General features: G+C 37.9%; 1 protein-coding gene across 2 annotated transcripts in view; it reads left to right on the top strand.

Moving 5' to 3' along the window:
* Positions 1-25,180, top strand: part of MAP2K5 (mitogen-activated protein kinase kinase 5) — a 280,907-nt gene that overhangs the window by 131,689 nt on the left and 124,038 nt on the right. For both annotated transcript variants that reach the window (XM_005893296.3, XM_005893295.3), the window contains exon 13: positions 1,501-1,549. In XM_005893296.3, coding sequence (XP_005893358.1) covers positions 1,501-1,549 — 49 coding nt within the window. The remainder of the gene's footprint in view (positions 1-1,500; positions 1,550-25,180) is intronic.

A 25,180-nucleotide genomic window follows, 5' to 3' on the forward strand; every position in this document is an offset into this window, starting at 1 on the left:
TGAGCACGCACTAAGCCTGTGCACCACAACTACTAAACACACACACACACGCACGCACACACACACACACACACACACACACACACACACACATTTAAAATTTTTTAATTTTATCATTTACTTTTATTTTTGGCTATGCTAGGTCTTTGTTGCTGTGCTCAGACTTTCTCTAGTTTCATCAGGTGGGGGCTACTCTCTAGTTGTGGCGCACAGGCTTCCCATCGCGGTGGCTGTCTTTTCATGGAGCACAGGCTCTAGGGTGCACGGGCTTCAGTAGTTGTGACACATGGGCTCAGCAGCTTGGCACACAGGCTTACTTGTCTTGCAGCACGTGGGATCTTCCAAGACCAGGCATTGAATCTGTGTCCCCTGCATTGATAGGTGAATTCTTAACCACTGGACCACCAGGGAGGTCCCTATATAGTTTTCCTGAAACATTTGAGAATAAGTTGTAAGTGTCATGACCTTTTACTCCTAAATATTCCAGGTGTATTTTTCTTAAGAACAAGTATATTCTTTTAAATCACCTCTATATACTGATCAAAATCAGAAAATTAGCACTGATACATCATTATTACCTAATCAACAGTCCTTATTCAGGTTTTGCCAGTTGTCTAATAATACCCTTTATAGACCACAAGAAAAAGTTTTCTTGTCCAGCATCCAGTCTAGGATTATACATTATAATAGATGTCATGTGTCTTTAGTCTCTGCTAATCTAGAACAGTGTCTCAGTGTTTCTTTGTCGTTCATGACCTTGATGTTTTTGAAAACTACACTGCCCCAACACTCTGATCATACGTTTTTACCTTGGCCTGAATGCTTTTTCCACTTTTCCTCACATCAGTGGGATCTGCTGCTCAGAGCCTGGCACTTCAATAAAGCCCTCCTGACTGTTGTTAGGGGAAGCAGCCTTTACTCCATCCATTGCCTTCATTAGTTAAGTTTTTAAAAATGTCTCTCCTTGGTGGGAGGGAGATTCAAGAGAGGGGGGACATAGGTATACCTATGGCTGATTCATGTTGATATTTGTCAGAAATCCCAACACAATACTGTAAAAGCAATTATCCTTCAGTTAAAAGTAAATATGAAAAGGAATGTCTCTCCTTGGTCATAAATGTCATGACTTAACTTTTTTTTCATATGCAGAAGTATAGAAAATAAGTGAGAATCTGTGTCCCTTTTCCCTGTCCCTGTCCTCCCCCTGTACACTAGCACTGAGAACTTTGGTGTGACTGGACTCCCGAGTCGCTCTGTGTGCGCACATACTCGTTTCTTTCGTACCTTATCCTCAGAACATTGTGAGTTTATTAAGTGAAGGAGCCTGTAGCTTGTACATTCAGTATCCCTACAGTGCCCGGCATGGAAGGTGTTCAGTAAATGCTTGTTGGTTAACAGACTTTTGAAGGAAGAAATTATGGTGGATATGATTGTGTGTTTAAATGTGGAAAATTCCTCATAAAAACCATCATTGACCCGTTTTCTCTTTCTTAAATTTAGGTTGTTAAAGGCCTTACTTATTTGTGGAGTTTAAAGATTTTACATAGAGGTATGTAGTGAGCTTATGAGCTCTGACTTATTTGGGGGTAGGGTGGGGGGCTCTCTGGAAACCTTGATTTTTAAAGTGAATTAGATGATCTCATATTTAAGCCAGGTGATATATTTGATAGTAAGATGGCGCCTTCATAAATGTTATTTTTAAAAAATTTTATTCCTTAACAGCTCTGATATAGATTATATACTTGGTATTATATTTTTTTTGTGAATGATGTTTACGAAACACATAAAATGGTATTTCACAGTATTTGGAAATGACAGGATCTTATTTTTCTTAACTCTAGTTAATGAAAAGCCTTCACTTTCTAGCAGTTGTATCCCTTCCTTTTGTTAACATTTCAATTATCCTCATGCACTGTTTCTTAAGAGGCAGCTTCACAGACCTTGAAAGTGAAACTTGAAGGAATTGGTGAATGCATCAGCAATTAGTCTCCTAAGTCTATTAACAGAATGCATGAAAAGAATTACCAGGTAACTGTTGAATGTTGCAAAAGGAACCTCCTTTCGCACTTTTTAATATTCCCAAAATGTCTGAATTCATTTGGAGCAAATTATTAAGTGAGAAACAGACTATAAAAAAGCAACTGCAAGTTGGCCTAATGTTAGTAACTACTGTTTAAGTTTACACATCTGTTCAGCCTAGCTTTATGCACATTTGGAGAATGCAACAGCATACACATTAGATGTGATTAAGGGAAAGTTTTGTTTGTTTTTAAGGTATAAGCTATGAGAGAGAAAACAACCGATGCCTGCAGTTGTAGCATCACATCTGTCACTAAGGGTTTTTTGTTGTGATTGTGGTTGTAGTTTTAATATCCTAGTGATTGCAAATTTTTGTTTAAATTCTCCTTCCTCTTTTGGAGAGGGTCTGTAGATATTGACATGCAAAACTTTCAGTTCAGTTCTTGAAGGTGTTTATGCTGATTAAATGGAATTATAAACCAAGTTTTTCTTTAAAGCCAGTCCACTCTATTTCTGAGTATATAGTTGGTACAAAAGTTACATGTAGAGAGAGTGAACCAACTGTGTCAGAATTATTCTTCCTGGGAATAAATAAACATGTTAGTACATCTGGTGGGTGAGAAAAAGTGGAGCATTTTCTCCCCAGGATTAAAAGAGAACAGTCTTTAATGTAATATGACTTATATTCCTCCCCTGTACTCCAACTGCCCCACACTTGCAAACCCATAAAGTGGTTATAGCCATTTTAATAGGAGTTAGCACAGTGGTCAGTTCTTGTCATTTTATTGATTTTTATGAACATCTGCTATCCTTTTGACAAAGGAACTCAAGGAAGTCATCAGTGCTCAGCAGCAGAACCTTAATTTAAAGGCCTTTGCCATGGAAATGCAAATGTTATTATTAAAGTGACCCTTAGGCTCATCCTGTACTCTGGGCATACAACATAATTCTGGCTTATAGGGAATTCTCACTTATAATAACTTTCTATGCGGACTCTTAGTAGCACTAAGAACTATAGTAGATAGGGAAATGCTATTCAGTTATTCTGCAGTCATCTTTGTTTTTCTTCTTTAAAACCATTGGTTTTAGCTTCACTTTTTGTCTGGAAGAATAATGGAATTTTTCATTTGAAATGGTGTCTTGATAGACATGTCTAATGGATTTATGTCTGCATCTAAAAATAAAGACTGAAGAGTTGGTTAGAGTCCTGTGCAACCACCCTGTGTCCCTGTGGGCAAGTGTGGCTGAGCAAAGCCTCTCAGAGGCAGATAGGTCCTTCTCCCCAGCTCTGGATGCAGTTTGGGCTGAGAAGGGTTCTTTGATCAGTGATGTATGAGGGCGTTAGTGGTTTGACTGATTAAGGTCATAGAAGTTTCAAAAAGGAATCCTAAGCCTGCACTTCTCTTTTCAGTCTGTGCTAGCCAGTCCAGTTCCCACAGAGAGTAACCACTATAAGATGCCACTGGTTATGGGTCAAGGTTATCGGTGAGAGGCTAAGTGGGGATTCTGGTAGTGGGCCCACTAACCCTCTCAAGGAGTTTCCATTTTTTTAATTTATTTGTTTAACTGAAGTACAGTTGATTTACGATGTTGTGTTCAGGTATTCAGTGTGTTGTATTCAATGTTCAGGTATACGATGTTGTGTAGGATACAGCAAGATGATTCATTCATACACAGATTTTACACAAATATACACAGATTTGTACAAAGATATACAGATTCTTTTCCCTTATAGGTTATTACAAAATATTGAGTATAGTTCCCTGTACTATAGAGTAGTTCCTTGTTGGTTATCTATTTTATGTATAGTAATGGGTATATATTCAGTGTTAAGTAAGTATCAATAAGTGAATGTGCGTCTGTGTCTCTCTCAATGCAAAGACTGATGAATTACGGTGCAGATGGACAGTTATTCCCCAGTAATTATGGGTCCTCAGCTATAGAAACAGTGTGCTGTCGTAGTTTACCTTATTAAATATGTATGTTTAGCTTTTGAGTTTCATTGTTATTTGTGGAAATTTTACCTTCTGGATTTAAAAGTACATGTTTTTTACTGGAAAGTGGAAGAAGCCACGTGTCCCAGGAGACTTTTGTAAAGCTTTGTAATGAGAAATTTACTCTAGATTGAGTAGTTGTTAACTTAATATTTTAGAGGTTTTGTCCATATTTAATAACTTGGATTTCATAAAAATAAGATTAAAGATGCCTTTATATTTACCAAAAGCTATTTAATTTTCTCCTTGATTAAAAAATTGTAGCTTTCTAGATCAGTTCAATCAGGCAATTAAAGATCAGAGCTTTTAAGTTCAGCTAAAGCAATTAAATAGGTAATATACTTTTTTTATACACTTATGCTGTATAGGCTTATTGCTGTACCTTCATAAAAGCACATATCCTTGTTTTTGCTTTCTCGAAATGAATGGTGAGGGGAGTTCTAGCTGAATATGTTTCATGCTGTCAAATCAAAGACAGTGGTCCTTCTCTGGCAGGGGCTGCGGGGAGCCTGGTACAAGCGCTGTGAGAAGACAGAGCGAAATGAAGACAGGGAAAGGCAAACACTCATGAGCGGGCTAAGCCTCCTTTCCTTTGTCTTGTCTAAGTACCTGTATTCTCCTCTGACAGTTGGCTTCTTCCTCACCAACCGCTGTCCCTAAAAGCCAGGATCCTTATACTCAGGAACACAAATTTCAGAAGACTAAGAAATGGATATGTATTCAGTAAAGAGGACAAACTGTCTCTCACATTTCAGTGGCTTCCCTGAAGTACAGTGGTCCTGGATTTGTGACTGTTAAAAAAAATTATGCATATAGAAGTATATAATATATTGTGGAGTTTATATTGTAAAAGATAGTTAATGGCTTCCAGACAAGCTGTTGAAAATTGAGCCTTTCCTATAGAGCAAAACCCCATGAGGACTGTAGAGCAGGACAAAGCCTGAGCAGCAGCAGTGACGGGCCACCCGTCCGTCCTGTGGGCCTTGTTAGTCTGGTGCAGGTCAGTTTATTTGTGTATTGTGTAAAGTGGAAATTTTTTTAGGAATTGAAGTGTACAAGATCCCACCAACCCATAGGGGATCATCATATATTATATTCAATCAGGTTTTACTGATGTTTATTTTGTTCTTTTAACAATCTAGTTGATGTGATATATACGAAAGTTTTTATAAACTATCAGATATTACTAGTGCAGGTATGTTTTAATTATATAATAACTATTATTAGAATTATTGGAGAAGGAAATGGCAACCCACTCCAGTGTTCTTGCCTGGAGAATCCCAGGGATGGGGGAGCCTGGTGGGCTGCCGTCTATGGGATCACACAGAGTTGGACACGACTGAAGAGACTTAGCAGCAGTAGCAGCAGCATTATTAGAATTAACCACTTTATTCTGTTAATAAGCTTATCTCATTTCCAAATCAATCCAGGGAGAGAGTTTATTCTACTTTGTATTACTAGGTCAAAAATTATGAAAATCTTTTCTTCAAGAAAAGCATGTGATATCACATGAAGACATAATTATTAAAACTGTTTGAAACATCCACCAAGATTAACTACTGTGGAAAAAAATTGTCTTTATTAAAAAGCATTTGTGTGAGCCCTGTAAGCATAGCATGTACTGACTGAGTAAAAACAAAGAAAATGAACAGTGAGAAAGTCTGTTAGGCCAGATCCAACATTACAGCAAATATTGCAGCTTAACTTCAAAACATACATCGCCACTAATGAGGTGAGAGCCCTGCATATTAATAAACCTACAGCTCCAGTCACAGCCATCATTACCCACATCAAACATAAATACAAGATTAACACCTATGCCATTTCTTTGGAAGATGTGAGAATGCCCTGGCAGTAACTGCTCTGTGTTTCCCTGAGGATAAAAAATAGAAATGGAATGGTAATGAGAATAGAACTTGGATTAAGAAAATAAAATTGGCAGTCAGGCTGGGGCAGTCTTACACAGATGGAGAAGTTTATAAAAAGAAAAAAGCCTAGATAGTTGGTGTCCCAGGATATTTTTTGCATATACAATCCTGGTTAGTTTCATTAATTTTCTCTAATAGGAGAGCTTTCTCATATAATATATATATATATATATATATATATATATATATATATATATATAGTTGTATTACTCTGAATGTGAATGCTGCCCAAATAGATTTATGTTTGGAGAAACTAAGTCTCGTGGTTTCAATATACATGTTAGAAATTTTATTTTCTACTCCTCTTATTATTTTTTTTATAACACCGGCCTCAATACTTATCTTCCAATTGGTGTTGTCATAGACACCAAAGCCAGTTTTTTAAAATTATTTTTAATTGAAGGATAATTGCTTTACAGAATTTTGCTGTTTTCTGTCAAACCTTAACATGACTCAGCCATAGATGTACATATGTCCTCTCCCTCTTGAGCCTCCCTCCCATCTCCCTCCCCATCCCACCCCTCTAGGTCGATGCAGACCCCCCGTTTGAGTTTCCTGAGCCATACAGCAAATTCCCGTTGGCTATCTATTTTACATATGGTAATATATGTTTCCATGTTCCTCTCCATACATCTCACCCTCTCCTTCCCTTTCCCCATGTCCATAAGTCTGTATTCTGTGTCTGTTTCTCCAAAGCCAATGTTTTTAGTTTTTTCATTGAGCAACTTTTTATCTCAACTGTGTTCTAGGCACTTGTCTATCTAGTTGGAATATATTGATTTACATAAAACAAAAGATTCTGACACTCATGGAACTTATCTTCTAGGTTGGGAAGCCATCCATAAATAATGAACATAATAAAAATAAATAAGTATAGAGTATGTTAGAGGGTAGTCATTAATATAAAGAAAAGAAAACGTAGATGAACTTAGGGGAGGCAAAAGACGGGTTGCAGTGTTCAGCAGGTAGGCCTCACAGAGATGAGATTGAAGCGAAGGCTTAAAGGAAGAGAGTTACTAGCCGGGAAGGTATATGGGAGAACAGAGCAGAAGATACCAGTGGGAGGTGCATAATGTGCTCATGGAACAGCAGGGAGGTCAGTGTGTCACACTGAGGACATGAGAGAGGGTGCGGTCAGCTGTTAGGCAGTGTCGCGGTAACCAGGTGGGTTATAGAGGCTCAGTTGTGAAGATGTGGAGAAGTGGTCAGGTTCTGAATATATATATAAATGTAGAGTTAGAATTTCTGGGTGGGTTACTTAGGGATTTTAAGAGGAAGAGAGGAGCTAAAATTGCTTCAACTTTCAACAATAGCTCAATGTGATAAAAATGTTTCCTGCCACATTTTTTTCCTGCTAAAAGAGAGACTTTCTTTAAAATTAAGGAAAAAACTGGTAATGCCAAGTGCTGACAAAGAATACGGAGCAACTGGACTCTCATACATTGCTGGTAGGAATATGAAGTGGTCCAGCCACTTTGGAAAGCAGTTTGATACTGTCCTCCAAAGTGATTTGGCAGTCCCATGCCATATGGCTTTATGTGTAATAGCTCCAAACTGGAAATGACTTAAGTGTCTTTTAGCTGGTGAATAAATAGACTGTAGTACATCCCTACATGGAATACTACTCAACAATAATAGGGAAGAAACTGCTGATTCATGCAGTGACACAGATGCATCCCGCTTCCTTATGCTCAGTGGAAGAAGCCAGACTCAAAGGGCTACCTGTTGTGTCATTCCACTTCCATGACATTCTGGAAAAGGCAAAGCTATAAGGATGGAAAACACATTGGTGGTTGCCCAAGGTAGAGGAAGAGTTGACTGTAGAGCTGTGAGGGACTTTGGGGAGATGTTGCAAATGTTCTGTATCTTGATTTTGGTGATGGTTATATGACTGTACATGTTTGTTAGAATACTTAAACTTACACATCTAGAGAGGATGAATTTTACTGTAAATTATATTGGACCAACCCAATACCTCAGTAAATCAAACTTTCTTTAAAAAAGGAAGAGAAAAAAGGCAATCTCTTAGTTCTTAGCAGTGCAGTGGAATTTCTACTTTAGAAAGAGATTTCCCTGCCTAAAGAGACAGACCATTCTTTCAAGGGGTCTGGTTGATTCTGTCTTTATTACCATATCTTGTAATGCCTGAAAAATCCTACTTAAGTTTGGTCTAGCAACTCACTAGCTTGAAAGACAAAAAAAGGAAACCCTCAAGGTTTGCAATGTCAGAAAGAGAGGGGGTGGCAAAAGAAAGGGAGCAGGGGGAAAAGGAAGGAAAAGAGAAGAAAGTTGCTGTTGTCCTTGGTCAACAATTTAGAGCATCTAGAAATTGGACAGATTTTTCTTTCCTTAGTTAACCCATTTTTTCCCCCTCAGATATTATTTAAGAACTGCAAATGTGCACCACTGAATTGGCCTGACTTGGGCAGTTTTAAAAGTTCAATTTCTAAGAGGGAATAGGTTTTATGTAAATTCCCAGTCCAGTCCTGTTGACCGATTGCCTCATTGTGTGACCCTGGAACAGCAGGTGACTCCTGCTCTCTAGGCATCAGTTTCCTCATATATATGATGAGAGGATGGCCAGATGATCATTCAGGTTCTGACAAGCACCAGGATTCTGGATTCTTTGCTTTGTAACAGAAGGAAATATGATATCTTAACAAGGTACAAAGCAAGTGAGGTATGGAGAAGAAAGAAAACAAATGAAAATCCCTGAGAGTAGCTTTTCTATGAAAATTGTAATAATAGTAATAATAACAGTAGTGAATATTAATTAGGTGCTTACTGTGTACTAGGCCCTGTTCTAAGTACTTAATGTGTACAGACTATTTTGTGTTCCTTCAAAATGGGGAACTCTAGGAAATAAATATTTTAGAACTAAAGAGGCTTAAATGCAGACAAATAATTGAGAATTAAAGCAGTGTGGCTTATCTAAGAATATGGTTGCTTTCTAAATCAAACTGATGGAATCAAATCAAAAGATAAACTCTTTATGGGGAAAAAGTTTTTAAATTGTAAAGTATATTGAAAATAAAATATTATCATGAACAAAAAGTTACAGAAAGGACATATAGAGTCACAACTTAGGTGGAAAACAAAGGAATTAAAAAAAAAGTTTCTATTTTGAAATAATTGTAGCTCCACAAGAAGTTGCCACCAGAATGTACAAGAAGGTCCCCCTCAAGGGCACCCTTTTTAAGGAAGGAATGTGTAAGAGAATTGGAGGCTGATAACATAGAAGAGTGTAGGCAGGTGAATGTTATGTATATTTGCTAATACCTTTTAAGTGAGATCAGTGTAAATTTTAAAACTTAGAGTGTTATAAGAATATTTATGTTATATTCCAAGTTATGTTTCATTTATTAAATGAAAGAAAAGGAATGAACTTGTAGAAGTAAAACCTCTGAATTCCTTAGGAAATGAGCTTTGATATCAAGGTGGTAGTGTTAAAAGAATACCTTAGTGTATTTAAAAGTTGGAAATTGTGATGGGGAAAAGTTAGGAATGATCATTTGCTGGATTCTTTAGGGAAAGGATTGTTGGAAAACATTTCTATCAATAGGAAACTCACCTGGTTAACTTGAAGTATTGTATGAAGAAATGTAACATACACAGACTTTCATAACCTCTTTTGCAGAGTTTTACATAGTTGGTGCTTACCCATACGTGAGTTTTATTTTTGCTATCTAGAGGACCAAACACAGGTTTTAAAAAGACTGGTTTGAGCAACCCAAGACGTTTTAAAAGAAACCATCCCCAGTTGGTTTTATGTTGTATTATGTGATGATGAGAGGACTGGCATGCACAGGCTCCTTCCCTGGGCTTTGTGACTGCTTAATCAAATGTGTCTGGAAGGAGGCGTTTATGTTAAGCATACGTTAAGTGCTCATGGTGGAAGCACAGTTATAGCTAGGCTCCTGTTCAAATCCTTTAAATAGTATCCTTTAGATGTATACATTAATCATATGCCAGTGATGTAGTAGATTGTAACTTATGAGCACTTGTGTTTTTGGAGGGAAAAAAAAAAAAGGTTTAGCCCATTAACTGAAGCAAACAAACTAGTTCAATGACTCTGGGTTGTTGATTTTATGTTGGATATACATAACCTGGCAAGTATCTGTTACTTGCCACACAAATGAGCATCTCTAAAAATTAAGCCTCCTTCCCCACTTTGCTCATTCATTCTCTTTCCCTTGAGTAATCACTAGAAATTTCTGTATTTCTGGTAATGATTTTCAAGACAGGAAACCCCATATAGCATTGCTTAAAAGTGTTTTTTTAAAGATTGTATGTCTAGGGTATATAAACAACTATCAAAACTCAACAGCACGCCCCCAAACAATCCCAATATAAAATAAAATATTAGAAGAAACATTCCACTGAAGAGGATATACAAATGGCAGATAAGCACAGGAGAGGATTTCAGCATCATTAGCTGTTAAGATAATGCAAATTAAAGCCACAGCAAGGTACTACTACACACCTGCCAGAATTTTAAAAATAGCGATAACATCAAATGCTGGCAAGGATGCAGAGAAATTAGATCACTAATACACTGCTGATAGGAATGTATAACGATGCAGCCCTGCTGGAAAACAATTTGACATTTCTTAAAAATCTAAACACGCAACTATCATATGACCCAGCACTTGCACTCCTGGGCATTTATCCCAGAGAAATGAAGACTTACGTTCACACAAAAAGCTGTACACAAGTATTTATAGTAGCTTTGTTCATAACAGCCAAAAACTGGAAACAGCCCTGACATCATTTATGAGTGAATGGTTAAACAAGCTGTACTCCATTCACACCATGTACTACTACTCAGCAGTAAAAACGAATGAGCTTTGGATATACACAGCCTGGATGAATCTCCAGAGAATTATGAGTTAAAAAGAAAACCTAGTCACAAAAGATTACATACTGTGTGACTCCATTTTTATAAAATTCTTGAAATGACAATTACAAAAATGGAGAGTAGGTTAGTGGTTTCCAGAGGCTAATGAGAGGATGCAGGTGTAGGAAGGAGGTGGTGTGGCTGTAAAAGATGTGGTGATGGGCACATTCTCTGTCCTGATGGTATCAGTGTCAATATCTCATTTGTGATATTGTACCAGAGATTTTTAAGATGTCACCATTGGGAGGAAATGGGTAGAGGGTATACAGAATGTATTCTTTTATTTATAACTGCATACGAGTCTACAATTATCTCAAATTAAAAAGCTTAATAAAGAAAGAATATGTGGTTGTTCTATGATTGTCTGTGTTGAGGTGGTATACTTAATCAGAGAGGACTGATATTGTGGACTTAGTTTCTCTTTCACCCATGCATCTGTGATGGGATTTATCATAGACAGAGCCATCCCTTTTAGGACATTTCTAAGAAGGTGAGGACCCAGGGAGATTGTCATGCAAGCCACTTTCCCTTCTCTCTGAAAATGAGTATCAGTGAAAATCTTAGGCAAGAGAAGTCATGTTCAATACAGGGAGGGATTACAAATAGTCTGAGAGGGTATTTGCTGCTGCTGCTAAGTCGTTTCACTCTTGTCCGACTCTGTGCAACCCCATAGACAGCAGCCCACCAGGCTCCCCCATCCCTGGGATCCTCTAGGCAAGAACACTGGAGCGGGTTGCCATTTCCTTCTCCAATGCATGAAAGTGAAAAGTGAGAGTGAATTTAGTCCCCTGTAAATACCTATCCTAAGATGCTTCTGCCTGGCTGGGGATTGGGATTTAAAGTAGATTATGTTGTCATTGTGTGTTTGACTCACAGTTCTTTATGGCACCCAAATATATGCCCCTCACCTTAATGGTGAGCCGCTGTCCAACAAGCCAACATGAGGCCTCTGTGGTCTGTTGCGTGTTGGAGTGACTAAGCCCTGCTCACAGCTTTGTCTTTTAATCTAACTATGAAGTTTTAGGGTTTCTTCAGACGGAGAGGGAGAGCAGCTGTGTGCCAGGTGGTTCCTGTTGGTAGAGGGTTGGAGGCCACAGTATGTTTGTAACACTGATTGTGTGCCAATGTATATTTGTTAGGTGAATACACTGAATCACTGTTTTCTGGGAATAATTTTTTTCTCCTGGAGTTTTTTGTAGTGTAGCTGAATTGGAAGTCATCCTTTGTTCCTCTATTATTACAGTAAGATATTTATCTTCAGATAGAATATTCTGCCAAGAATGTTTAGCAAGCAGTTAAACCTCCATGGCTGTCCCTTTCTCTAAAGGTATGATTTAAGGTGATCAGCACCATGGAAATGAAATCCATTCTTTTGCTGTTGGGGAATTAAATTTCTTCTCCATTGGATGCGGTAATTATTACTGTTACTGTTATTATTTTTTGAGTGCCTTATTTGTACTGTTGTATTAGATCTTTTGTGTGTATCATTTTATTTAAGCTTCTTTATAACCCTGCACGGAAGGTGTCATTGTCTTCCCATTATCAGATGAAGAAACTGAAGCTTAAAAAGGATAAATAACTGAATCAGGAGAAAAGTGATAACTGGTTGGTAGCTCTAGATTTCGGAGAAGGCAATGGCACCCCACTCCAGTACTCTTGCCTGGAAAATCCCATGGACTGAGGAGCCTGGTAGGCTGCAGTCCATGGGGTCGCTAGGAGTCGGACACAACTGAGTGACTTCACTTTGACTTTTCACTTTCATGCATTGGAGAAGGAAATGGCAACCCACTCCAGTGTTCTTGCCTGGAGAATCCCAGAGACAGAGAAGCCTAGTAGGCTGCCATCTATGGGGTCGCACAGAGTCGGGCATGACTGAAGCTACTTAGCAGCAGCAGCAGCAGCAGCTCTAGATTTAGGGTCAGATCAAGATTTAAGTTCTGCTTCAGCTTCTTAATACAACTCAACTATGTGACTTTGGATCAGTTTTAACCTCTTTGAGATCATAACACTCTGGCACATAATAGCTATGTTATAGTTCAAATTACTGCTTATCAAGATGAGCAGCAAGAGGTTAAGTGAGAGAATAGTTAGAACCTTCCTCAATCTTCTCTCCTGTATCTACTTTATGTGATAAGTGAAAAAAATCTAAAGTAAGCATATGATAAAGATCAACACAGCTATTCAAGGCCAAAACTGGGATAGTAACCTAGCCCACAAATTCAGATGATATTTATCTCATAAACATAATGCTCTTTGCTAGGGTTTAAGAGTTAGGATTGTAAACTCTAGTTGTATGGCTTTGAGCAAGTAATTTCACTAACTTGAGTCTCAATTTACTCACCTATAAAATGGGGTTAATAATAGACCTATCTCAAGGGTTATGATGAGAATTCAATAAGCTACAGAACACATATGATGATAAATGCATTTAGCTTGGCATATAGCAAGTGCCAGAGAAGTATCAGAGAAGGCGATGGCACGCCACTCCAGTACTCTTGCCTGGAAAATACCATGGACGGAGGAGCATGGTAGGCTGCAGTCCATGGGGTTGCTAAGAGTCGGACACAACTGAGTGACTTCACTTTGACTTTTCACTTTCATGCATTGGAGAAGGAAATGGCAACCCACTCCAGTGTTCTTGCCTGGAGAATCCCAGGGACAGGGGAGCCTGGTGGGCTGCCGTCTATGGGGTCGCACAGAGTCGGACACGACTGAAGCGACTTAGCAGCAGCAGCAGAGAAGTATAATCTGCCCTAATTTTTGTTATGCTTTAGAATAATTTACCATAGTTGGTCTTCTGGACATGCTGCTGTTGCTGCTGCTGCTGCTAAGTCACTTCAGTCGTGTCCGACCCTCTGCGACCCCATAGACGGCAGCCCACCAGGCTCCCCTGTCCCTGAGATTCTCCAGGCAAGAATACTGGAGTGGGTTGCCATTTCCTTCTCCAACGCATGGAAGTGAAAAGCGAAAGTGAAGTCACTCAGTTGTGTCCGACTCTTAGGGACCCCATGGACTGCAGCCCACCAGGCTCCTCTATCCATGGGATTTTCCAGGCAAGAGTACTGGAGTGGGGTGCCATTGCCTTCTCCGTCTGGACATGCTACTTCAAGTCAAGTCTATAATCAAAATATATCTTATAATTTATTTATGTGGTATTCTGTTGCTTCCTTTCCTTCTTCAAAGAAAAGATTTTGTAATCATAGGAATCTTATGTCTTGGAGTATCTTAGATTCATGGGAAGTAGGTAGTTAAGAGCTGGGGGCAGAATATAGTTCCCTTCTGACTCCCAGGAACCTCTTCCTCCATACATGGTATTTCCCATGCATCAACCAGAGAATGTTGCTGGGTAGGATCTAAGATCCACTGTGTTAGAAGGGAACCTGTTTTACTTACTACTAAAAGGAAGGCAGAATTGAGAGGCCTAAGCCTTTTTGTCTCTGGTATTAGTCTTATAAATGCCACGTGTCTCCTGCCTTTATCATATATAAAGAGAGAAAACCAATGTTTGTTGCTTCTATTCAGAACTGAATCATGAGACTGTAGACAATATCTTCCATTTAGGATGGCTAATTATGCTGCTTAATTTTATTTAAGGCTTTTCCAAGAATATTTGTATGGCCTACCCTTTACTGTGTGATGGAATGATTAGAATACCTTTTATATCGCATTGTGGTTTTCTCTTAAGTGTGTTCCTGTTGTGCACAGATGCATTTGTAACACAGAGTGTCATCATAGTCTATATTTAATTGTACCTGCTGTTCTCATTCATTAGGATGCAGTCCCCAAGAAATAACTAGATAGATATATTAGTTGTCTTTTCATAAGACAATTAAACATAATAACATAATGAAAGAAGGTTGCTGAAGCACACTGGCATAGTGTTAGGAGAGCTTACCAGGAGTGAAGACCTGTAATGTGTCCTCCAGCTCCTGGTAAACTGAGTGGTTTCGTGGCATTCAAGCAAAATATTGTAATTGCTTTATAGAGGGAAAAAATTGAAGAGAAGTTTATTTCTGCTTCCATTATCATCCCACAAGAGAACCACATGCTGTATTTTAAAAACTGAGCTCATGTTTTCTTAAGGATTACATGGTGCCCGTTTCTAAAAGCGTTCAGTGAGACTTCCACTCGAAAGCACAGAGCAAACTAAACATTTTAACTATAAGACACAATGGAGACCAGAAGGGAGCAGAAGTCAGACGCATCACCAGAACCTGATATGAATAGACCACAGCAAAAACAGAATCCTCAGTTTGCATGAATTTCCTTTTCTGAAAAGAGAAAGCATAGAGTCACGTATGCAAAGTGATTTTCTTTGGAACTAAACTTAAAATTGATGTATAGAGCCCTATATAAAGTGCATTGGATTACTCCAGTCGTAGTTCTGTGAAAGGGATTTTATTTATCTGTTTTGAACAGCCCCCTCGGTACCCAGTCATTTCCTGTGGAGGGTTGTCTCCTGCTCTGACCCCTGCTTGTGCTGGGGGTGGGGGCTGGGCAGTGGGCGGAGGAGCCTTTTGTGAAGCGCTGCAGAAAGCACATGCTCCTGTGGGCCTTTATTATCGAGCTTCAGCTTGATGCTGTTTGTGTGGGTTGTTTAATGGCTAATTGATGCAGCATGGATAGGATATAGTTTCCTGCATGAGGCAGTTATGGGTGGCAACATGGGTTTGTCTCAACATGATACCAATTTCCACAGTCAATTTGGTCAATTCAGTGAAGGGGAAAGAAAAAAGAGTCAGTCCAGCCTGAAAATCAGTCAAAGGAGTACTAGAGGTTATTGAGGCAACTATGGTTGGTTGATCAAAATTTTCATGTTTGGCCCATTTGTTTTCACATTTTGTATACATAGCCTTAGTCATTTTGGGAAATAATCTTACACACAGAAAAGTAACATTTAAAATTTAGTATCTTTTAAAAAATACTTATAATCACAATCAGGTCTTCTAGAATGTGTTCGTTTTGAGAGGGAATAACCATTTTAACCATTGATATGCAGTGTATGATTAGTATAAAAAACTCATGTTTTATAATTTGTTATAAATAGAGTAAGAAGGTGACCACAGGGATCACAAAGCACCGGAGAAACTATGGAGAAGTTAAATAATTGTGTTTGGGCTGATTTTTAAAACTGCTTTATTGTTATGTAACTTATATATCATAAAACTCACCCATTTTAAGTGTGAGGGGTTTTTAATAAGTTAGAGAATTGTGTTGCCATCACTGTAATCCGTTTGAGAACATCTCCCATCATCCCAAAGAGGAAGCCACATGCCCACTTGCGTTCAGTTCCTGTTCCTATCCCCAACCTCCAGAAACCACTAATCTGTTTTCTGAACTTATAGATTTGCCTTTTTTAGACATTTTACATAAATAGATTTATATAACATGAAGTCTTTTCTGTCTCACTTCTTTGATTTAGCATAATCGTTTTGTGGTTTATCCATTTAGTAACATGGATATGTCAGCAGTTCATTCCTTTTTTAAAAATGTCTTTTTAAAATTGAGGTATAATTGACATACAACATTATATTAGTTTCAGGTGTACAACATAATGATTTAATATTTGTATATATTATGAAGTGATCGCCAAAATAAGCCTAGTTAACATCTGTTACCATACAGACATAGAGAATTTTTTTCTTGTGATGAGAACTTTTATGGTTTATTCTCTTAGCAAATTTAAAATGTGTAATACAGTATTATTAAATGTAATCTCTGTGTATTAAATTGCATCCCTGTGACACACTTATTTTAAAAACAGATGTTTGTACGTTAGACTCCTTCACTCATTTTGCCCCCCTTGCAAATCCCTCCTGCCTCAGCAAATACCAGTCTGTTCTCTGTATCTATCAGTTTGTTTTGCTGCTCTTGTTGTTGCTGTTAGATTCTGAAAAGTGAGATCACATGGTATTTGTCTTTTTTTGATTATTTAAGTTAGCATAGTGCCCTTGAGGTCCATTTGTGTGGTCTCAAATGACAAGATACCATTTTTTTATGGCCAAAAAGTATCTCATTATATATACCACACTGTATATAGTACATATGTATACACCACACTGTATGTGCCACATTTTCTTTATTCATGAACATTCAGGTTGTTTCCCTGTTCAGTTATTACAGATAATGGTGCAGTGGACATGGGGGTGCAGATACCTTTTGGAGTGAGTGTTTTATGTCCTTTGAATGAATACCCAGAGGTAGAATTGGTGGATCTTATGGTGGCTCTGTTTGTCATACTTTGAGGAATCTCCGTACTGTTTCCCATAGTAAAAGTGAAAGTGTTAGTCACTCAGTTGTGTCCAACGCTTTGCGACCCCACGGACTGTAGCCCGCCAGGCTCCTCTGTCCATGGGATTTCCCAGAAAGACTACTAGGAGCGGGTAGCCATTCCTTTCTCCAGGGGATCTTCCTGACCCAGGGATCCAACCCACGTCTCCTGCACTTCAGGCAGATTCTTTACCATCTGAGCCACCAGGGAAGCCCATGTTCCATGTACCAATTTACATTTCCATCAGCTGTGACCAGGGTCCCTTTTCTCCACATCCTTGCCAGCAATTGTTATTTCTTGTCTTTTTGATAATAGCCATCCTAACAGATGTGAGGTGGTATCTTATTGTGGTTTAGATTTGCATTTCTCTGATAATGAGTGATGTTGAGCATCTTTTCATGTGTTTGTTAGCCATCTGTATGTCTTCTTTGGAGAAATGTCTACTTAGTTCTTTGGCCCATTTTTTGTGGTTTAGATTTGCTTTTCTCTGATGATTAGAGATGTGGAGCACCTTTTCATGTACCTGTTGGCCATCTGTATATCTTGTTTAGAAAAATGTCTGTTCAGACCCTCTGTTCATTTTTCAATCACGTTGACTTTTTTTTTTTCCTGTTAGGTTGTCTCAACTTTTTATATATTTTAGATGTTAACCCTTAATCAAACAGGGCTTCCCCAATGGCTCAGAGAGTAAAGAATCCACCTGCAATCCAAGAGACAGGAGACAGGAGTTTGATCCCTGGATCAGAAAGATCACCTAGAGGAAGAATTGGCAACCCATTCCAGTGTTCTTTTCTGAAAAATCCCATGGACAGAGGAGTCTGGTGGACTCCACGGTCCAAAGGATCACAAACGGTTGGACACGACTGAGCACACATGCAGACAGACAGACACACTTTAATCAGATACATTATTTGCAAATATTTTCTTTTATTCATTTGGTTGCTTTTCCAGTTTGTTGATGGTTTCCCTTGCTCTGCAAAGCTTTTAAGTTTGATATAGTCCCACTTGTGTGTGTTTTGTTTTTGTTTTTTTTTTGCTTTTGTTGCCTCTGCTTTTTTATTTTTACTTAATTTTTTGGCTGCTATGGGTCTTCGTTGCAGCACATGGCTTTTCCTCTAGTTGCAATGAGCAAGGACTGCTCTCTGTTTGCAGTGCACAGGCTTCTCCTTGTGGTGGCTGCTCTTGTTCTGGAGCACAGGCTCTAGGGTGTGCGGGCTTCAGCAGTTGTGTACACAGGCTTAGTTGCACCACAGCATGTGGAATCTTCCCAGACCAAGGGTTGAACCCATGTCCCCTGCATTCCAAGATGTTTTGTTTACCATGGGACTACCAGAGAAGTCCCTGTTACCTTTGCTTTTGATGTCAAATCCAAAAAAAAATCATTGTCAAGACTGATGTCAAGGAACTAACCCTTCTGTTTTCTTCAGGGGCTTTTATGCCTTCAGGTTCTATATGCAAGTCTTTAGTCCATTTTGAGTGAAATTCTGTGTATGTTGTAAGATAGTGGTCCAGTTTCATTTTTTAAAGTGTGGCTGTGCATTTTTTTCAAACACCATTTATTTAAGAGACTCTCTTTTATCTCTCCTTTGAAGAGTCAGATATTTTTGTCTGGTTTTGGCATCAGGGTAATGCTGGCCTCACAAAATGAGTTTGGAAGTGTCCCTCTTATGCTATTTTTCTAAAGAGTTTGAGAAGAATTGGTATTCTTTATTCTTTGACTGTTTGGTATAGAATTCACTAGTGAAGCCAGCTGGTTCTGGTCTTTTGTTTGTAGGAAGTTTTAACATTACTGATTCAATCTCCTTACTAGTGTTTGGTCTCTTTCAGTTTTCTGTTTCTTCATGATTCAATCTTGGAAGTTTGTATGTTTCTAGAAATTTATCCATTTACTAGTAGAGGGATATTTGGATTGTATCCAGTTTGGGATTATTACGAATAATGATACTGTTCATACACAAGTCTTTATTTGGTTGTATGTTGTATGTATCTTTCTTGAAATATTTGTAATCACAATGAATCAGATCACATAATACACATCAATTTTGAAAAGAAATAACCATTTTCCATTGATACATACTGTATGATCAGTGTCAATAATTAACTGATATTTCATACTTTATTAAAATAGGAATGCAACCACAGAGATTATATGGTAAGTTTACATTTAATTTTAAAAGACACTTTGAGGCTGATTTTTATTTAGTTACAGGCTCCTCTAGAAAACCACCTGTTGCATGACACTGATATCCTATTTGTAAGTTCTGCCATTTTTCCAACTTCCCAATAGTTTTCTAATAATCCTCTACATGCGTGTATGCTCAGTCGCCTCAGTCATGTCTGACTCTTTGCCACTCGATGGACTGTAGCCTGCCAGGCTCCTCTGTCCATGGGGTTCTCCAGGCAAGAATACTAGAATGGGTTGCCATGTCCTCCTCCAGGGAATCTTTCTGACTCAGAGATCAAACCTGAGTCTCTAGACTGCTGGATTGGCAAGTGGATTCTTTTCCATTAGTGGCACCTGGGAAGCCCCTAATAATCCTCTAAGCACTGCCTTGGAGGTAATCAAGAAGACTGAAATGGCTGAAATTTATAGAGCAGAGTCCTAGAGAGGAAGGAACTGTGCAGAGAAAGAGCTCAGGAAGTTACGTGGAAGTCTCCTTGAGTTTTTGGCCAAGTATCAGCCTCTGCTTTTATAGGGTGAAATCTTAAAAAGCTAGTAGAACTCATATAGTGAAATTTGCATCTGATCTAATATATCAGATGATTCACATCTTGACTTTCTAGGGTAAGAGTCATTGTCATTACTGATTCTACAGAGCAGTAGCTTCCAGTATATATAGTATATGTTTCTCCCATTTATTGTGTTTATTCGATGAGTCATTGAGCACCATTTCTTTGACAGGCACTGCTAAGCACACAGTCTCAGTTAATTTTTGTAACAACTTTTGTCAATATAGGAAGATCAGATATCGCCTTTAATCTTATATATCATACACTTACACATACATATTCACTCTCTCATACACATGTGCCCTCAAATCCTTTTTTGAAATAAATAAGCTATAATAATTAAGAATTTATTTAGTTAGCCTAAATCTGAATTCATGTAATGGAATTTGAAGCAAATGGAATCTTTTTATGTTGGAATTTGCTTCAAATTCCATCACATGAATTCAGATTTAGGCTAACTAAATCCTCTGATTTAAGTTTCACTTTATCTGAATAAAATAATCCACCTTATATCTGAGTCATCAACAAACCTAGTATATAGTCAATGAATTTATCTCTTCCATGTTTGGAAGAGATGGAAAAATTATAGAATTTTGATAACAACTTCTATAATTCTATAGAATTCTATAATTCTATAGAATTCTATAATTCTCAAGAATAGTTCCAGGAATACTAAAATAATTTTTGTTGTTGTTTTGGCTTGTTTTCAACTTCATTCCAAGCCATGAACAAGAGCACAACAGATTAGGCCAGAAACATTACTTTTAAGAAGACAGTTGTAACTATGCTTATTTTAATGCAATTTCATGTTATGGAAAACAAACAACTGAGAGCATACAGCTTTTCATTCAGCTCGCTTAAAAACATCATAGCCTTTCTTCTGTAAGCAAAGCACAAAAAAGATGAGTCTTTAAAGTGACTGATTATAAATGGCAATCATCAGGGCAGCTGTAAGTCATTTTGGTTTAATCAGGCCATTAATTATTAGGGTTTATTAATTAGTTTTATTGAAGGCAAAGGAGCTTAAATGAATAGTGGAGCATTGATTTTAACTGAGACATTTTCTAAAAGAAAATACAAATGAGATGTGTAGAATCTGAAATTATATACAGGTCCTTTTCATACCACTAAAAAGTAACAAGCTGCATCTAATGTAAACCGTAAACCTTTAGTGAAAAACCAAATTAACTCTAATTCCTTTGCATTATACATAAAATAACACATTTTAGTGTTTCCTAATTTGAGGTTTGTTTTGTGTTGGCCACAAAGTCAACATTATGTCAGATAAAGTGAAATGAAGGTTCAATGTAAAGTTATCCATTTGTGATATCAGGTATTTCCTATCCTCTTTCACTTTAGAAGAATCTTAGTTGTTTTATACAGATAAGGCTGTATAGGAGTCACTGTAGATTCCTGTTGGCCAGATCCTCTCAGGAAAAGCAGAGGTAACACAGAAAGTGTGTGTATTTGCCCACGTGGGCACATGTGTGTGACAGAGTGAGTATGTTTGTGTGAGTGTATGATATATAAGATTAAAGGTGACATCTGATCTTCCTATATTGACAAAAGTTGTTATAAAAATTAACTGAGACTGTGTGCTTAGCAGTGCCTGTCAAAGAAACAGTGCTCAATGAATCAACAAATAAATACAATAAATGGCAGAAACATATACTATATATACTGGAAGCTACTGCTCTGTAGAATCAGTAATGACAATGACTCTTATCCTAGAAAGTCAAGATGTGAATCATCTGATATATTAGATCAGATGCAAATTTCATTATATGAGTTCTACCTGAAGGCAGGCTTCTTGCCGAAAGACTAGCACTGTTCACAGAAGAACTAACAATGATTCCATCACATGTGTCTCCTGTCACAATATTTTCCTACTTCTTCAGTGAGATTTCACAGTAAGATGGGCTTTTTAATGATGATGTGACAAATATTTAAGTTGCAGCAGTTGCCAACCTATGTAGATTATCAGTAGTTATGATGCAGTTCTGTTTAACAATTTGGAGTGAAAAGTGAAAGTCACTCAGTCATGTCTGACTCTTCGCAGCCCATGGACTGTAGCCCACCAGGCTTCTCTGTCCATGGAATTCTCTAGGCAAGAATAGTAGAGTGGGCTGCCATTTCCTTCTCCAGGGGATCTTCTCGATCCAGAGATCAAACCCAGTTCTGCTACATTGGTTCTCTGCAAGTAAGTTAACTACCTGCCAGTATCAAGTTTCACACTCTTTAAAGGATTACAATAAAATCACTCAACAACATAATGCAAATATCTGGCATCTAATAAAAAGCACATGAAAAACATTTTTTTTTCTTGTGACAGTGAATGAAAGACCATAACCAGAAAAATAATCAATCAGTAGAAATGAGACTCTCATGAGGTGGATGAACCTAAAGCCAGAGTTATACAGAGTGAAATAAGTCAGAAAAAGAAAACAAATATAGTATATTAATACATATATTAATATATGGAATCTAGAAAAATGGCATTGATGAGCCTATTTGCAGGGAAGGACTGGAGATGCAGATATAGAGAATGGACTTGTGGACACAGTGGGGGAAGGAGAGAGTGGAATAGATGGGGAAGGTAGTGTCAACGTGTATACATTATCAGGTATAAGATGGATAGCTGGTGCGAAGCTGCTGTGTAGCACAGGGAACCCAGTCTGGTGCTCTGTGATGACCTGGAGGGGTGGAAAGAGGGAGAGGGAAGGGAGGCTATGAAGGGAGGAATGTATGTATAATTATGACTGATTTGTGTTGCTGTATGGCAGAAATCAACACAACATTGTAAAAAAACTTTTTTTACTTAAATTTTAAAAATAGGCAAAAAAATAAATTACTAAGGAAGAAAAAGCCAATCAAATCTAGAAGGAAGATCCTAGACAGACGTCCAGATATCAAAGCTTGGAGCCTGTTTTGTGTGCAGAGTCCAGATCTACTGTGTAAGAGACTTGCTAGTTGTCTATCTGCAGTAATTCAACCCGAATCCACTTTTCTTTCCACACACTCATCTGTGATGCAGAGGCTGCTGCTGCTGCTAAGTTGCTTCAGTCATGTCCGACTCTGTGCGACCCCATAGACGGCAGCCCACTAGGCTCCTCTATCCCTGGGATTCTCCAGGCAAGAATACTGGGTCTCTGCAAATCACATTTCGGAGTACCTTTGGACTGGTGACCCTTTGTTAGGTGCTGCCAGTAGGGGGCAGTAGAGAGAGACTGAGGTGGGAATCAGAGCCAGTGGTTTCTGCACCTACCTGGTTTCTGCACCTCTTGCAGCATCACCTCAGCATTGGGTCCTGACCCAAGCACCCAGCTTCTGTTAGCACATGGAGAACCAGCCCCATATGCTCCTTCACAAATATGACCTGCATCTGGGCAGTGACCTCTTCTTGGAGGTCTGAACACTTGACTCTTTAAAGCTTCTCTTCTGAGTTCTTGGACCTTCCTGGTGGCAAAATGGTAAAAAAAAATCCACCCGCAATGCAGGAGACGTGGGTTCAATCCCTGAGTTAGGAAGATCCCCTGGAGAAGAAAATGGCAACCCACTCCAGTATTCTTGCTTAGGAAATCCTTTTGACATAGAAGCAGAAATCTCTCTGAGGACGCAATAGCTGCTTCCTAAAATTATTACCTTAGTTTCATTTTTCTAGCCTTCCAATTCCTATGTAGCAAATTTCCTACATTAAATTCTTTCTGTTAAAAAAAAAAAAAAGAAATAGGACTCTCCCATTAGGAGACAAGGACTTTAGAACAGTTATTATATTAATAAATATACTCAAGGATTTCAAGGAAAACACGAGCATTATGAGGAGAGAAATGGGAGACAAAATCGAAGGGAACTTACTAGATATGAAAAATAAAACACCTGAAGTAAAAATTTCACTTAGTGTAATTAACAATAGGTTAGAAATTGCAGAAGAAACAGTTTGTAATCTCGATGTTAGAAACATAGAAATTATCTAAAATTACTGCAAAGAAAAAAAAGACTTTAAAAAAAATGAGCACCAACTCATTTGACCTTTGAGACAGTATAACAAAGTCTAGGATATATGCGTAAGTGAAGTCTCAGAAGGAAAGGAAAAAGAAAAGGGAGCAAAAAATAATTTGAAGAAATAACGCTTCTCAAACTTTCCAAATTTGACGAAACCCATAAACCCAGATATCTGAGAAGCCTAACAAACTTAACCAGGACATATACAAGACCATACCAAAGTACATCAAAATAAAAACTTTAAAGCCAGTGGTTTTTTAAATCTTTAAAATATTCAGAGTAAAAGTAATACATTAAAGATTGGAACAGAAAATGGGAATGACAGCGGACTTCTTTTCAGAAGCTATGCAAGCCAGAAAACAATGGAAACACATCATTACTATATTGAAGAAATGAAATCCTTTAAATCCAGAATTCTAAGTCCAGTAAATATATTTTTCCAAAATAACGGTTAAATAAAGGCTTTTTAAGGCAAACAAAGAAGAGAGAATCCATTGCCAATAGACGATCATTATAAAAAATGTTAGAGGAAGTTATTTAGGCAGAAGGAAAGTGATACCACATTGATAGTTAGGTCTACATAAAGAAATAAATAGTACCAGGAATGATATACCTGTGGATATATAAAAGGGCTTTTCTTTTAAATTTTTTATAAAGATGATTATTTAAAGAAAAAATAAAGACTATATTGTGGCATGTCCTCTATGACATGTAGAGGAAAAATAGGTAATAGTATCACAAAGGATGGGAGGGAAAAAATGGAAACATACTGTTCTAATATTCTTACATTATCAATTAAATACCCTAATATTATTTGAAAGTAGACTCTGAAATGTTAACATTGTAATCCCTAGAATAGCCATTAAAAAAAAAAAAAAAAAAACCTTCCAGTGGGCTGGCAAACTTTAACCCACAGGTCAAATTCGGCTCACTACCAAACAAAGATTACTGGAGCACAGCCATGTTCACTTGTTTACATATTGCCTGTGATTGCTTCTGCCCTGCGGTGGCAAAACTGAGTACTGGCCTCAACACCTGAAATGTAGTCCTTTACAGAACAAGCTTACCAACTTCTGGCTTAGAAGCCAATGGTAGGGATCAGTGGAATGCTAGAAAGAGCCAAACCAATCCAGAAGAAGGCAATAAAAGAAGAAAGGAACAAAGAACAGATGAGACAAATAGTAAGATAGTAGAGTTGAACTCAACCATATCACCAATTACATTAAATTTGAATGGTCTAAATACTACAATTTATAGCAAAAATGTCAGATTTGTCAAAAAAGTAAGACCTAGTTGATACTGTGTGCAAGATAACTTCTTTAGATATTAGTGACAGAGA

Source organism: Bos mutus, chromosome 10 (genome assembly GCF_027580195.1).
Source record: "Bos mutus isolate GX-2022 chromosome 10, NWIPB_WYAK_1.1, whole genome shotgun sequence".
Taxonomy (NCBI): Eukaryota; Metazoa; Chordata; class Mammalia; order Artiodactyla; family Bovidae; genus Bos; species Bos mutus.